Here is a 13,611-nt window from a genome sequence, read left to right as displayed (position 1 = left end):
AGTGTTGTTCCTGGGCTCCTGTTGCTTGTAAGCAGCTGAAGTAGCCCCAGGCCAAGAAATGCCAGGTCAAGCACCGTGGATGGCACAAGGTCTGGTTTTGCCATATCATGCCCTGTAGATTAGGGAGTCGGGGCTCCCTCCCCAGCAGCAAGTATGCCTTCCACATCAGCATCGCTGAGCCAGGAAGAGGGAACTGCAAGGAGGGTGTCGGCTTGCTGGGTCTCGCGCTTCTTCAGCTGTGACTGGAGTGTTACCATGACAGGGGCGGTTCCTGCTTCAGTGAAGCAGGAGAGCTGGCCATTTCTAGCTTACTGCGTAAGGAAAAGTATCTTGTAAGAACTATGAGTATTCTGTATAACAAGAAAAAGAATGGAGGAAATTCGCAGGAAGAACAGGTCACCCCAAGACCTCTGGGATCAGAGTGGTAGATTACAGCCCAGCTGTCTGTGACACAACAACCCTTCTAGGTTCTTACGCATGCTGAAATTTAAAGAGCACCGAATTAAGTCTTTCTTAGTGGTGATTGAACTTAAAAATATCTCCCCCTTCACTATTTTTTGTTTTAATTTAGTGAGTGTTCAACAGATCAGTGTTATTTGTAGGTAGAGTTCTAAGAGGGTTTTGGTACTCGCTTTCTCCTGCCCATCCTCCTTCCTTCTCCCATTTGCTGTAATGAATAAATGAATATTGCACATCATGGAAAGCAAATAGTCTTAATTGGAAACTGAGAGAACAAACCAGAAAAGGTGGAACATGAGGAAAATAGCTATAAAAATAGATGTACAGGTTGAATATATCTTGGCCAAAATGCTTGAGATCCATAGTGTTTTGGATTCAGGAATATTTGTGTGTAATGAGATACCTTAGTGACAGGGCCCAAGTTTCTAAACAAGAAATTACTTTTCTCATACCCACCTAAAAAGATTTATTCATTTTTATTAGAAAGACAGATCAGATTTATGGGGAGAAGAAGAAACAGAGAAAGATCTTCCATCCACTGGTTTACTCCCCAAATGGCTATCATGGCTGGCGGTGAGCCAGACGTAAGCCAGGAGCCAGGAGTTTCTTCTGGGTTTCCCCTGTGGGTGAGGTCCCAAGGCTTTTTGGGCCATCCTCCACTGCTTTCCCAGGTGCGAAGCAGGGAACTGGATAGGTAGTGGAGCAGCCAGGACATGAACCAGCACCCATATGGGATCCCAGCACTTGCATTGGGGAGGATTAGCCAATTGAGCCACTGCACCAGGCCATTTTTTTTGAGTTATTCATTTTTATTAGAAAAAAAAAAAGATTTACAGAGAGAAGAGGGAGAAAGATGGGAAAGGGGGAGAGTAGTCTTTACCAGGAGGCAGAAATCATGCAGAATTAGCCAATATTTTATGATTTAGTCAAAGACACAAATCTTTTACTCTGAACTCACTCTGAACTCTGTCTCACAAACTCTTTCCTTAACTTGATTAAATCCCTGTCACTGGTTTTCCTGGCATTGAGTGTACCTCCTTGAGAGCACCTGTCCTGACGATGGCTTTAAACGTGTTGGTGTGATGATTTGGTCTTCTTTCCTGTATCTGTGTGTACAAAGCAGATGTGGAAAGAACAGTGACCTGGAAGGATTTCTCACAGGACTTGATTGTGCAGGAGCAAGTTCACACTGTTACGGGTCTTGGTTAATTAGTACAGTTGATCAAACAGCTCCAAAACCTGCCAGCAGCAAACAGTGTATGCACCCTTCTCATTGGGCACAAATCAGTTACAGAAATGATCGAACTCCCAATGCTATAAGTTCTGCAGCCCTCATCGGTACCTTGGTGGTCACGTAAGCTCGAGCTGCCAGGTGGCACTGAGGCCATTGTCAGTTTGTGTTAAGTACACAGGATGGTGTTTGAACCCTGACAAACTCGCCACCCGGTGCATTTCTTTAAAAAAAAAAAGGAAGGAAGGAAGAGGGAGGGAGGGAGGGAGAGAAGGAAGAAAGAGAGAGAGAAAGAAAGAGAAGAAGAAATCGTGGGAGTGGGAAGTAGCAACACATGGTCATCATGCCCAGCAGTGGCCCGGATTTTGGGCGCTGGTCCTGCTTGGCTGCGGTGTGTACAGCAGACCTTTCTACGGCTCATGGCTTGGGGTGGCGATACCATAGTTCTCAGAAGCCTTCAAAATGTGTACGTTTTTACCCTTTGCCTGCCTCTCAGAATGTGTCCCAAGGAAGTGTGGTGTGAAGATTCAGTGTGATAATCTTTGTTTGGCAAAACTAATGAGCAGACATGCAAAATGGTCTGCAGGGATGTGGATCACAGCTTTTTTTTTTTTGAATTAGGAAAGAATGTGAAGAAGTCTGAAGGTCCTTTGGTGGAGGGGACTGGCTCAGCAAGTTCCTAGTCTGGTGGGAATCATTGGAGCCAGTCAATGCGGGGATGTCCATATATCTTGGGCAGGATGTCCACAAAGTCTTGTCGATTGGATACACCAGGTTACAACGAGACGATTGATCAGGGCCAGCAGATTCAAGGCCACAGGAGGCAGATGAATCCTTGCAGGGAGCAAGGCATGGCCTGGCTGGGATGGGGGTGAAGGTGGGTACTTGGGGAGATGGCAGGGTGCATGCTCTGCCCCAAGGGTATGGGTGCTGCTTTTGGTGGGTTACAGATGACTGAATTTTTAATTTCACATTTATGTTTATCAGTATTTTATAATTTCCCCCCAGATATCTTTAAGAGGAAAGAAGTTAGGCAGTGCCTAAATAGAGGTAAAGATATGGTTTACTGGGACCTGAGAAGAAAAAGTGACCCCTGCTGCCGATGAGTGGGGGCATCGATGGTCTTGGAGGCTGTTGCAAAAAGACTGATGTGTGAAAAAAAAAAAAGAGTTTTAAATGGAAAACCATTTCAAGTCAGTTTGAATAGCTCATGAGAAAGATAAACGTATGTGTCTAATAAAAGGTAGGAACTGGACAGAGAACCAAAAAAAAAAAAAGGCTGATGTGTGGTCTGGCGCTGGAGGTCAACTGGGGTCACCTCACATGTTTTCATTTCCTGAGCACCGGAGTTGAAGGGGAAGCTAGGGGAAAGACTAGCATGTGCCAGGTACTGTTCTAAGCACTTGCCGTAGACATTTAATCCTCACAGCAATCCTGCAAGATGGTCCTAGTAGCATCTCCATTTGACCAATAGGCAAGCTAACACGCAGCGGAGTTAAGGGACTAGCTTGAGGCTACACAGCTGGAAGCGACACAGCTGGGAGTTTTAATGAGGCAGCCTGACCTTAGAGTCAGAGTTAATTCCAGTTGGTGGTCCTAGAAGGAACAGGAGGAGCTTGTTGTGGAGGGCAGGGAGGGGAGGGTAGACATACATAGATGCTTCTAGATGAGGGCTGCTTGCCCCTTAACATCTTCCTTTCCTTCCGGAGCAGAAACTGGCAACTACACCTGTGAATTCTGCGGGAAGCAGTACAAGTACTACACACCCTACCAGGAGCATGTGGCCTTGCACGCCCCCATCAGTGAGTACTTTGTCCAGGGCTGGGGCAGAGCAGGAGCATGGAGGAGGAGGGATGAGGGGTAAGAGGTAGGGTACAGCCATCGGGCAGGGCTCCAGAGCTTTGCTAGGGGGAACACGGTTTGGGGTGAGTCTCCAGGTGTCTGGGACTAGCCTGGGGCTACCTGGGAGAGATTAGAAGGTCCCCCTCTTGACTCAGTGGAATCAGCTGCCCACCATCTGTATTTGTGCCCTGGGGTGAAGGGAGAGGGCACTGAGGGCCCTGCCCTCGAGCACACCCTGGCCTTTCACCATCCTGATGCCCAGGGTCTACCTGCTAATTCCCCTATTCATTGGAGAAGGTGGGGTTGGGGGAGCAGCTGGCCAGCACTCCACTTGTAGGTCCCAAGTGCAAGAGCGAGGGAGGCCCTCTTCCACCTCTCCTTGCCACAGGGGAGAAAGCCGAAGTCCCAGGGCAGAAAGGGTGGGAGGTGAAGGAGTCCATGCAGGAGTCCAGCTGCTTTGGTTTCTCTTAGCGGAAATATGGGGATCCTGCTCCCCATTCTGTGAATGGGAAGACCCAGGCAGGGCAAAGTTATACAAGGTCTCTGGGAGGTGGAAGCACTTGTGGTCTGGGGTGGCCATCACCCTCTGGGTCATTGCTGGCAGCGGTAGAAGCAGATGTTTCCCCACACGTACTTGGGAGAAAAGGAGGTATGTTGAGGGCCTAGAGGGCAGTGCTGGAGGTTTTTCCAGGGAGCCCTGTCTGCTAGAGAGAGGGTCAGGGCTCTAGCGGTCTCCCTATGGGGAAGCTGTTTAATCCTGACTGACAGCAAGCATTGGCCTGGGATTCTCATTCTGCTTTGACCCCTAATTGCTTTGGGGCCTTGTGTCTGCTTCTTGCAAGCTCTCCAAGTCTTTCCAGCCGTAGAATCTTCAATACAGACATCTGTGACATAAGACACCCTTCAGGCAGGCACCTGCTGGGGCTGACAGGAAACTCAGTTGGATATGTGTGAAATTATTTCACTTCTCTGCTTTGTTTGTCTTTTTGCAAGCTCCTGTGGTCTTATTTACTGGAACTTTATGACAAGCTTTAAATACCTACTCTTAGTTTTTCAGTTTTGTTTTTTCAAAGAATGCATCGTTATTCTAGGAATTTTATTTTTCTATATAAATATTAGAATCTTCTTGCCAGTTTCTACTAAAAGAGTGAACAGAGATTTTGCTTAAGACTGCAGTAAAACTACAGAGCAATTTGGAAAGAATGTGCATTGTAGTAATAGTGAATCTTTCAGTCCATGAACATGGTATGTCTGTCCAATTATTTGTGGTTCATTTAAGTTGCCCTCAGCAATTGTGCATTTCAGAATAGAGGTCTTGCACATATTTCATTAGCGTATCCGTAAGTGTTTTGCTTTTTGATGTTGCAGATTTTTTAATTAATTTTTCAACTATTTATGTACATAAACAAATTTTGTGTATTGAATTTGGATCCTGGAAATTTCCTTATTAGTTTTATTTGTTCTGTGCATTTAGGATACTTCTTTGCACATGATGATGCTATCTTCTAAAATAGCTTTACTTTGTCTCCTAGTCTGTATTCATACTAATATTTTTCCTTTTGTAGTCCTGGTTAAGAATGAATGGAAGAAATCAACAGATATTTCTTTCTATGTTATTAACAATAAAGTTCAGTTCCTCAGGCTTAGCTCTCAGAATTTCCATAATTAAGGATTGTACTATCTGAATTAGGTCCATAGGCAGCCCTTATCAGCTGAAGAAGTTGCCTTCTATTCCTGTGCACTGAGAACATTTATTGTAATCTAGTGTCATGTGGATTTTTTCCCCTACATCTATAGAAGTGATTCTGTGGTTCTTAGATTTTATGCTGTTAGTTTGTGGATTATAGGGGTTTATTTTGCAAACGTTTTGGTGCCTACACTTTACTAAAATATTAAAATCAGGAAGTCAAACCACGAACTGAAGGAAGTTGCAGTATTGGAAAGTTTCATCTTTGCCAGAAGCAAGGCTTTCTTCTCTGAAACTTTTATTTATTTTTTTTCCCACCTGTCCTCTTTTAATATATAATACTATGAGGATACTTCCAAGAGTTCCTGGAGGAGAGGCCAACATTGTGCCATAGGGCATAAAGCCAGCACCTGCCATGCTGGCCTCTTTTAGGGGCATCTGTTCATGTCCTGGCTGCTCCACTTCTGATCATGTCCCTGGTAATGATCTGAAAAAAGCAGCAGAAGGTGGCCCGAGTGTTTAGGCCCCTGCCACCCATGTGACAGTCCTGGAGAACACTCTTGGCCATTTGTATGTTTTACATGGGAAGTTTTCTGTGGTAAGATGTTTGTCCAGTTTTTCCTTTGGTTGAGGTGTTTGACTTGTAGACATTCTTTGTATATTCCAAAAGATCTCCTTTATCAGACATATGTGTTGTGGGTATTCTCTCCTAGTTTCTGGGTTCCTGGCCCTGCCCTGTTCGTTGAGGCATCTGAGGAATGAGCCAGTAGGTGAAAGATTTCTCTTTCTCTCTCCCTCTCTCTCTCCTCTCCTTTTTCCTCCTTTCTTTCTATTTCTCTTTCAAATAAGGGAATAAATTTTTTTAAAGTTCTTGGAAACTTTGAATTAAAAGCTAGATTTATTTTGTAACAAAAAAAAAAGAAATCCATGCAAAGTTTTTTCATAACATACTTTTTCCACAAACTTTTTGAAGTACCTGTGTATATTTAAGATGATGATTGGACATACCTATATATTGTGAAAGAATTGCCACAGATTCTTGCATAGGCATCTTAATTGCTTGAAAAGAGCCAGAGGAATTTATATAGTGAACTTGCTTTCAAGAGCATGTTTCCTGCTCACTGATATCTAAAATTCCCTGAGATTTTACCTGCCTTTGGTCCCTTCAGGGACAGGGACCCCTGCCCTAGGGTCGCATAGTATCCACACTTAGCCAGTGGTGCATTGCTGATGGTCATCATCAAGAAAATAAGCATTTCTTCTAAAGATTTTAAAAATCCACATTAAGGTATATTGTCATGCAACAATAAGTGCCCATTATTGAAAGTGTACAGTTTCATCAGTTTTGACCTATTTTTGCACCTGTGGGACTAGCATCAGAATTAAGATCATGAAAAAGCATTTGTCCTACACTTTGGGATGCTGTGCTCACCACTTCCTGGTCCAGGTCTGCCTCCTGCTGCTGTGGACTTAGTTTTAAGTCTGTCTTCTCACTCAGAATAGTGTTTTCAGTTTCATCCGTGCTTATAGATATCAGTAGTTCATTCCTTTTCACTGATGAATTCAGTCATGGTCACTTCATGGTGGGGATCTGTTCTGAGAAACCCATCACTGGGTGATTTAGTTTTCAAGCAAACATCAGAATGCACTTACACAAACAAAGATAACTACTGTGTCGCTAGGTAATTGGATCTTATGGGACTGCTGTTGCATACACAGACTGCCATTGATCCAAACATTATACAGTGCATGACTCTAAGCAGTATTCCATTATCAGAAGAACATACAGTTCCTACATCTGTTCACATATGGGCGAACATTTGGACGGTTCATAGTTCGTAACTGAAGCAGTTCAAGCTGCTGTGACATTTGTGTATAAGTCTTTATATAGATAAATGTTTTGATTTCTCTTGGGTAAATACCTGTTAGTGAAATGGCTGGGTCATTTAGTAGGTGTAGGACAACCAAACTGTTTGCCAAATTAGTTATGCTATTTTCCATTCCGACCAGCAGTTTTCTTGTCATGCTGTTCTAAGCTGGGTGTCAGAGTGCTGCTGGCCTAGTACAATGAATTGGGAAACACATGCTGCCTTCTTCCATTTCTTGAAGAGCTATGTACATGTGTTATCATTTTCCATAAATGTTCTGTAGAACTCAACAGTGAAGGCACCAAGCTTGGTACATTTTATTCCATTTCCAAACATTCAGTTAGCCAGATTTTTTGGTTATTGATCTCTAACTTTATTACATTTTAGTTGGAGAACATATTCTCTATGATCCTTAATCATTGAGATTTATATGTTATTGCATGCTGTCTTGCTGCATGTTTCACATCCACTTGATTTTAAAAAATATTAAGTATCTAGGATCTTGGAGTGCTTAAGGTTAATTTGGTGAATAATGGCTAAACCTGTAAAAGATTTCTTCCTTAAAAAAAATGATTATGTTCTATCATATACTGAGAAAGAAGTGCCAGTATCCTCAACTAATAATTGTGGATTTAGCTGTTGGTCTGTTAAATTTTTTTTTTGTTCAGTTTTAGACTCTCGTTATACTTGGACTCATTTTAATGTGCTCAATTGACCCCTTCTTAAAATTGTACAATGTTTTTGTCATTTCTGGTAACACCTGTTACTTTATTTGGTTTTATAGCCATTACAGATTTCTCAGGAATAGTGTTTTCAAGCAAGCATTAGAATGCACTTACACAAACTAAGATAACTACTTTTTTTCATCCTTTTGTTTTTTTTTAATCTTTCAGTATCTTTGTATTGGAAGCATATATGTATAGTTGGTTCTTGGTGCTGCTTGCAGCTGGCAACCCTTGCCTTTTACTGGAGTGCTTAATCTGTTTACATTGAATGTGACTTACTGATACAGTTTGATTTCAGTTTACTGCTTGGTAGTTTTTCTTTTGACCTCATTGTTCGAGATGTTCATTTTCCTTATCTTCTGACCTTCTTTGATACTATTCATGTGTTTTTAAAACTTCCTCTGTCAGCCTCTAGCTGTGATCACTGTGTGGTGTAGAATAATGTATTTAATGTGTTTCAGTCTATCATGAATGTGCAGCACACATTTAATACCCCCCACCTCCTATGCTGTTCTTATCATGGACACACACCTACATATGTTATAAACCCAACAATTTGCTCTCAGCTTTTTGTAATTCATTATTTGTTAAATAGTTAGCAGGTGAGAAATGCCTTTATTTTCTACACACTTACCACTTTCTGCGCTTTTCTTGACTTTGTGTGAATCTGAATTCTATCCCTTATCATTTAGTTTCACTGTTGAAGAGCTTTAACATTTCTTACATCATAGGTCTATTGATGAAGGATCCTCTCAACCAGAGGTGTTCTTATATTACCATTTCTCTAAAAGGATTTTTCTCTAGATGTGGAATTCTAGCTTGAGAAACTTTTCTTTGAGCATTTTAAACATGCCATTTCTTTATCTTCTAACTTACATAGTTTCTGATGAGAAGTCAGAAATCATTCTGTTTGTTGTACTTCTATATTTAATTATCTTTATTTCCCCCATGAGTGTTTTAAACACGTACATTACTGATTTTTCACAATTGGTGATCAAGTACAGGTTTTCCTATGTCCTGTCTGAGATACATTGAGTTTCATTAAGTTTGGGAACTTTCCACCAGTATTTCTTCAAATATTTTAGTTTCCTGATCTGTTTCCTCTCCTGTGGAGACGCTAGCTGTGTGCGTTTTAGGTGTTTGATCATGCTTACAGATCAGCTGAAGCTCTGCTCTTATTTCCACCTTGCCTCCTGCCTGTGCTTCAGTTGTCCTGTCCTCAGCTCTGTGCATCCTTTCTTCTGCAGTGTCTAATTTGCTGTTACAAAAATCCATTTCAGCTCTTACATTTCCCATCTATGAAAGTTTCACATGGTTTGTTTTTTGCATCTTTTACTTCTCTCCTCACTGTGTTCATGTTCTCATTTAAATAAATCATAAGCAGATTTATGTTTTCAGGTCATTGTCTCCTAATTTCATCATCCCTGACATTTCTGTTTATCTTGAATATTTTCCTCTTGATTATTCGTCACATTTTCCTGTTTCACCTGAAAGATAGCTGTCTATTCCGTGCTGCATTTTGTAGATGTTACATTGTTGACTTACTGGATTTTTTTTTTTTTTTTTTTGCTTTCCTTTGATAAATGTTGAGTTTCTTCTGGAAGACAAAGGATGTACTTAAGATCAGCATGATGCTTCAAAGGCTTGTTTGAAGAGGTGGTAGGATTGACTTAGCATATTTCTCCTTCTTCTTTTTCTTATGTATTTGAAAGGCAGATTTAGATAGAGATCTTCCAACAATTGGTTCACTCCTCAGATAGTCACAACAATCCGGGCAGGGCCAGGGGAAAGCCTGGAACCTGGAGCTTCTGCCGGGTCTCCCACTTAGGTGCAAGAAGCAACACACTTGAGCCATCTTCTACTTCTTTTCCCAGAAGCATTAGTGGCAAGCTATATTGCAAGTGGAACAACCGGGACTTGAACCAGCATCCATATGGGTGTTGGCATCACAGATGGCAATTTTTACCCTCTGTGTCACAATGACCCTAGAATGGTTCTTAATCTTGGGTTGGAGTAGTTTTTGTAATCATGGACTTCCTGGATCTCAACTAAATCCTGAAGTATTCAGCAAGCTCTCCCCTGCAGCAGGTGAGAACTCGGCCACCTCTGAGTCGCGAGTCTCATGTGACCTCTCAGTTTTCCTTCCCCTGAAAGCTCCAGGAGCTGTCTGCCCTGGAGCTTCGCAGTGGTTCCATCTGTACAGCTACAGTTGGCTATTCGACCAGGGACTTCAACTCCACAGCTTCCTGCCTTGTCTTGGCACAGTTCTCCCCTCTTTGTCCTTCTTTCCAGGAAATGTCCGCCAATGGCTGGCTCCTTGCTTCAGCAAGGGGTGTGCTCTCTGTGGTACCCCGTCTCTGTGTCCTGGTGTAGAAGGTCTCCCCACATCCAAAGCTGCACTGGCCATGGCGCTCGCATTGTCTTCTCTCATGAACCAGAGCTCTACACTGCCTTTTAAGAAAAGGCAGAGTTAGAGAGGAAAAGAGATCCACCATCCACTGGTTCATTCGCCTTCCCTCTTCTCCCCTTCCTTCCTCTCCCCTTGCCTCTGCTCCTCTCTATTCTCCTCCTCTGCACACTCTCCCTTCCCTTTCATCTCCCCTTCCCATCCCTGCCCTCTCTTCCCCTCTCAGTCTCTCTCCTCCTGCCCCGCCCCCTGTGTTTAGTGCAAACAGGCGGCCAGATTTGGGGGGTTGCCATCCCTGGGGCAGACTGCTGTCCACAGAGGCCACATGAGTGTCAGCCCCTGGCATTCAAGACTTCAGCCTCTGAGGACAAAGGGAGGCAGGGCTCTGTGTGTGGTGACACGAGCTCGCCAGACCACAAGAGTCTGGTAGCACCGGCTTTTATGAAAGCTTCGGGCAGCAGTTGACTGACCCGGAGCAATGCCTTTCACTCGTCGCCACATGATACTGGCACACTCCTGCCTGTAGCATCCAGAGGCACAATCAGAACCATTCCACCTCCCCCTGACCTACCAGTCCACCTCAGAGTGGCCTGCTCACCTACTTTCTGTCTTTACTACCAAAGAAGGTAGCCACCATGCAAGACTGTACACTTGAGCCTAGGTTACCTCGTCCCAGGACCTTCAGCCTGGCTCACAGGCTAAGTTGCTGGGTTGCTTGGGCAATGGGTGACCTACACAGGGGATGGGGGAGGGAGTGGTGGAGAGGATGTTCAGTGGTCTGCAGGGAGCTGAATGGGGACTGGCAGGCAGGTGTCCCTCCAGGAGAACCAAAGAAGGTTCTAGATTCTTGGGCTGTGAGTGGGCATGCCCACTAGGCAGCAGTGAGTGGGTGGGCAAAGATACTGCAGCCCTTGAACATGGGGGATGGTGGCCAGCCTTGGGAACCTCTGGGACTGAGAGCTGCTCAACTACCCTCCAGGTACCGCTCCCGGGTGGGAACCTCCCGATGATCCGGACACGGGTTCGGAGTGTTCACACCCAGAGGTGTCCCCATCTCCTCGTTTTGTGGCCACCAAGACCCCGACAAGCCAATCAGGAAAAAAGGCTCCGGCCTCCGTGGTGCGCTGTACCTCCCTCCTGCACCGCACCCCTCCAGCCACCCAGACCCAGACGTTCCGCACTCCAAATTCGGGATCTCCAGCGAGCAAGGCGACTGCAGGTACTAATGGCCTCCATGTCCCTCCACGCTTCATCTACTCGCTGCCTCCTCTACCTGCCACCACTGTGCCCACTCGGGGTCAGCAGAGGCCACGTGGTCCTAGGGAACCAAGCCAAGTCCCATTGCTTTCCCTGGCTGGCTCTGTAACCACGATAAGCAGCTAACCCTTCAGAGCCTGGGTTCTTTTACCCTAAACCAGGGTTTTATGGTGATTGGCAAATAGGTGGGGTTTTTTGTTTTGTTTTGTTTTTATAAGCAGTAACTTTTGCCCCAAACCTTGGCCAAAGGGACCTGTTTTATTTGGCCTTCACAATGTATAAAAAGAATTAATTGACATCATTTGAGTGTTTGGTGGTTTCATGTAAAATTTGGATTTCTTTGGTCCCACTTCCCCAGGAGAGAGTAGCAAGCTCTCTCAGTTCATACTACTCCCTTTTGCAGCTCCAACGTGGAGGACGCATGGCAGGTGTCATCTCATTGCAATCCTACTGTAGTCTGTCTCCATCCAGCCTGGTTCATCTGCTTCTGTCACCTACCCAGACCTCCTTAGCATGAGTGGCATCTCCCACCTTTCAAAAAAACTCAACCTGAAAAGCTCATTTCCATGAGGGACTCTCTCTCCCTGCCTCACCATGTGATGTGTCCATCACATGGACCCAGCAGAAAACCGGTTTGTGCTGACTCCAGCCACCTTCCAGGCCATGCAGAAGGCAACTCTGATGCAGAAAGGTGAATAGGCCACTTGAACAGTTCACAACAGAATATCTGACCACCAGCCATCAGCCACACTCAACTTCATGCTTGAGTGGAAGAAGCCCTGTGCCCTGTGGTTGACCCAGTGGGATGCAGGCTGCAGGGAGGCGTTGCTTCTGCCACCCTGGGGATTCCCCATGCCCTCAGGTGGCCAGAATCAGGTTGAGAACTCAGGCAAACGACCTGCTTGACCTAGCCAAGTGATTACTGTACTCTTTACTTCTGGAGGCCAATTTGGTCAAGGCTGGGCTTTTGACAAGGAGCAGGGAGGTCCCCCAAAGGGAAAACAGTCTGTCAGCCTTGAAGTTAATGGCTTTTCAGACACCACCTTGTAACAGCTGTTTTTGCAACAGTAGTCAGAATTACTCTAAGACAGACTGGTCATCATGGTCTCCCTGGGAGTAGAGATTGGCTCAGCTGAATCATTGGATCACAGCTCTCACATCTTGTTCTTGCTCCTGACTGGTGTGCTGGCACATTTCCTGCCTGCTGTTTCAGCCGAGAACAGCCTACAGGGGCTGCTGTGCTATGCAGCCTGCCTGCAGCTGCCAGGATGGGCCTTGGAAGCCTCCCAGCTGGGCAGGTCCCGGGGTCCCAAGGCCAGGAGCAGGAGCCTATGGGGGCTGTGAGATGCTGCACATTGAAGGTAGAAGGTGTCCCCGCCCTGCTTTTCCTGGGAGAAGCAGCTTTTCCTGTGTGAATGTATGTTCTGGCTTGGGAGACCTTGCACAATGGTGTGCAGCCAGAGATGCTGGAGTCCGGGAGACTTATGCACAGTTGGTGTGACCAGCTGAATAATAGGCAACTGTTGCTGACTGTAATAGCAACTGACCTCGGCAGTGCTAAGTTCTGTGCACCTGATGGATAGTGCAGAAAGCCTCTATAGATGGGTATCCATTGCCCTGTGTGGCCAAGGTCTCTACCCTAACCCTTCAGCCAAAGGAAGCCTCTTTGTGAGTTAGAAGCACAGGTAGCCCCAGGCACTTGATGGTTTCTTCCCTCTGTTTTTCCACCTTCCAAGTGGGAGCGACAGCATAGTCACCATTGGGTGCTGGGAAGATGAAGGGGGCCCAAGATACAAAGTATGACAGCCCCCTCCACTTTCCTTAGAAAACAGGAAACAGAGGAGCCACCTGCAGGTGCCCTCGTGAGGCCTCGCCTGGGCATCTCAGAGGCAAGAGTGAGCGACAGGCCTTCCCTGTGCAGGAAGGAGGCTGTGCCAGGGCATGGGGCACAGGGGTGGAAGGTGAGGGCAGGGAACTAAGCAGGGTTTATAAGGGCCACCTCTGGCTTCCTTTTGCCTCTGTTGTCCCCATGGGCATCTGGAACCACAGCCTAAACATTCACCCTTTCCGCTGTAGAGTGGAGCTGGGATAAAAATGGTATTTGTCAAAGTGAGTTCCCAGGATTCCTGTGTGTG

General features: G+C 45.3%; 1 protein-coding gene across 6 annotated transcripts in view; it reads left to right on the top strand.

Annotated features, from left to right (window-relative positions):
• The window catches only part of ZNF618 (zinc finger protein 618), a 155,732-nt gene that overhangs the window by 123,928 nt on the left and 18,193 nt on the right, over nucleotides 1–13,611 (top strand). For all 6 annotated transcript variants that reach the window (XM_058672374.1, XM_058672373.1, XM_058672372.1 and 3 more), the window contains 2 exons: nucleotides 3,403–3,492; nucleotides 11,199–11,438. In XM_058672374.1, coding sequence (XP_058528357.1) covers nucleotides 3,403–3,492; nucleotides 11,199–11,438 — 330 coding nt within the window. The remainder of the gene's footprint in view (nucleotides 1–3,402; nucleotides 3,493–11,198; nucleotides 11,439–13,611) is intronic.

Source organism: Ochotona princeps, chromosome 14, assembly GCF_030435755.1.
Source record: "Ochotona princeps isolate mOchPri1 chromosome 14, mOchPri1.hap1, whole genome shotgun sequence".
NCBI classification, from domain to species: Eukaryota; Metazoa; Chordata; class Mammalia; order Lagomorpha; family Ochotonidae; genus Ochotona; species Ochotona princeps.
Note: the sequence above shows the minus strand (reverse complement) of the source record. Positions and strands in the feature narration are given on the sequence as shown.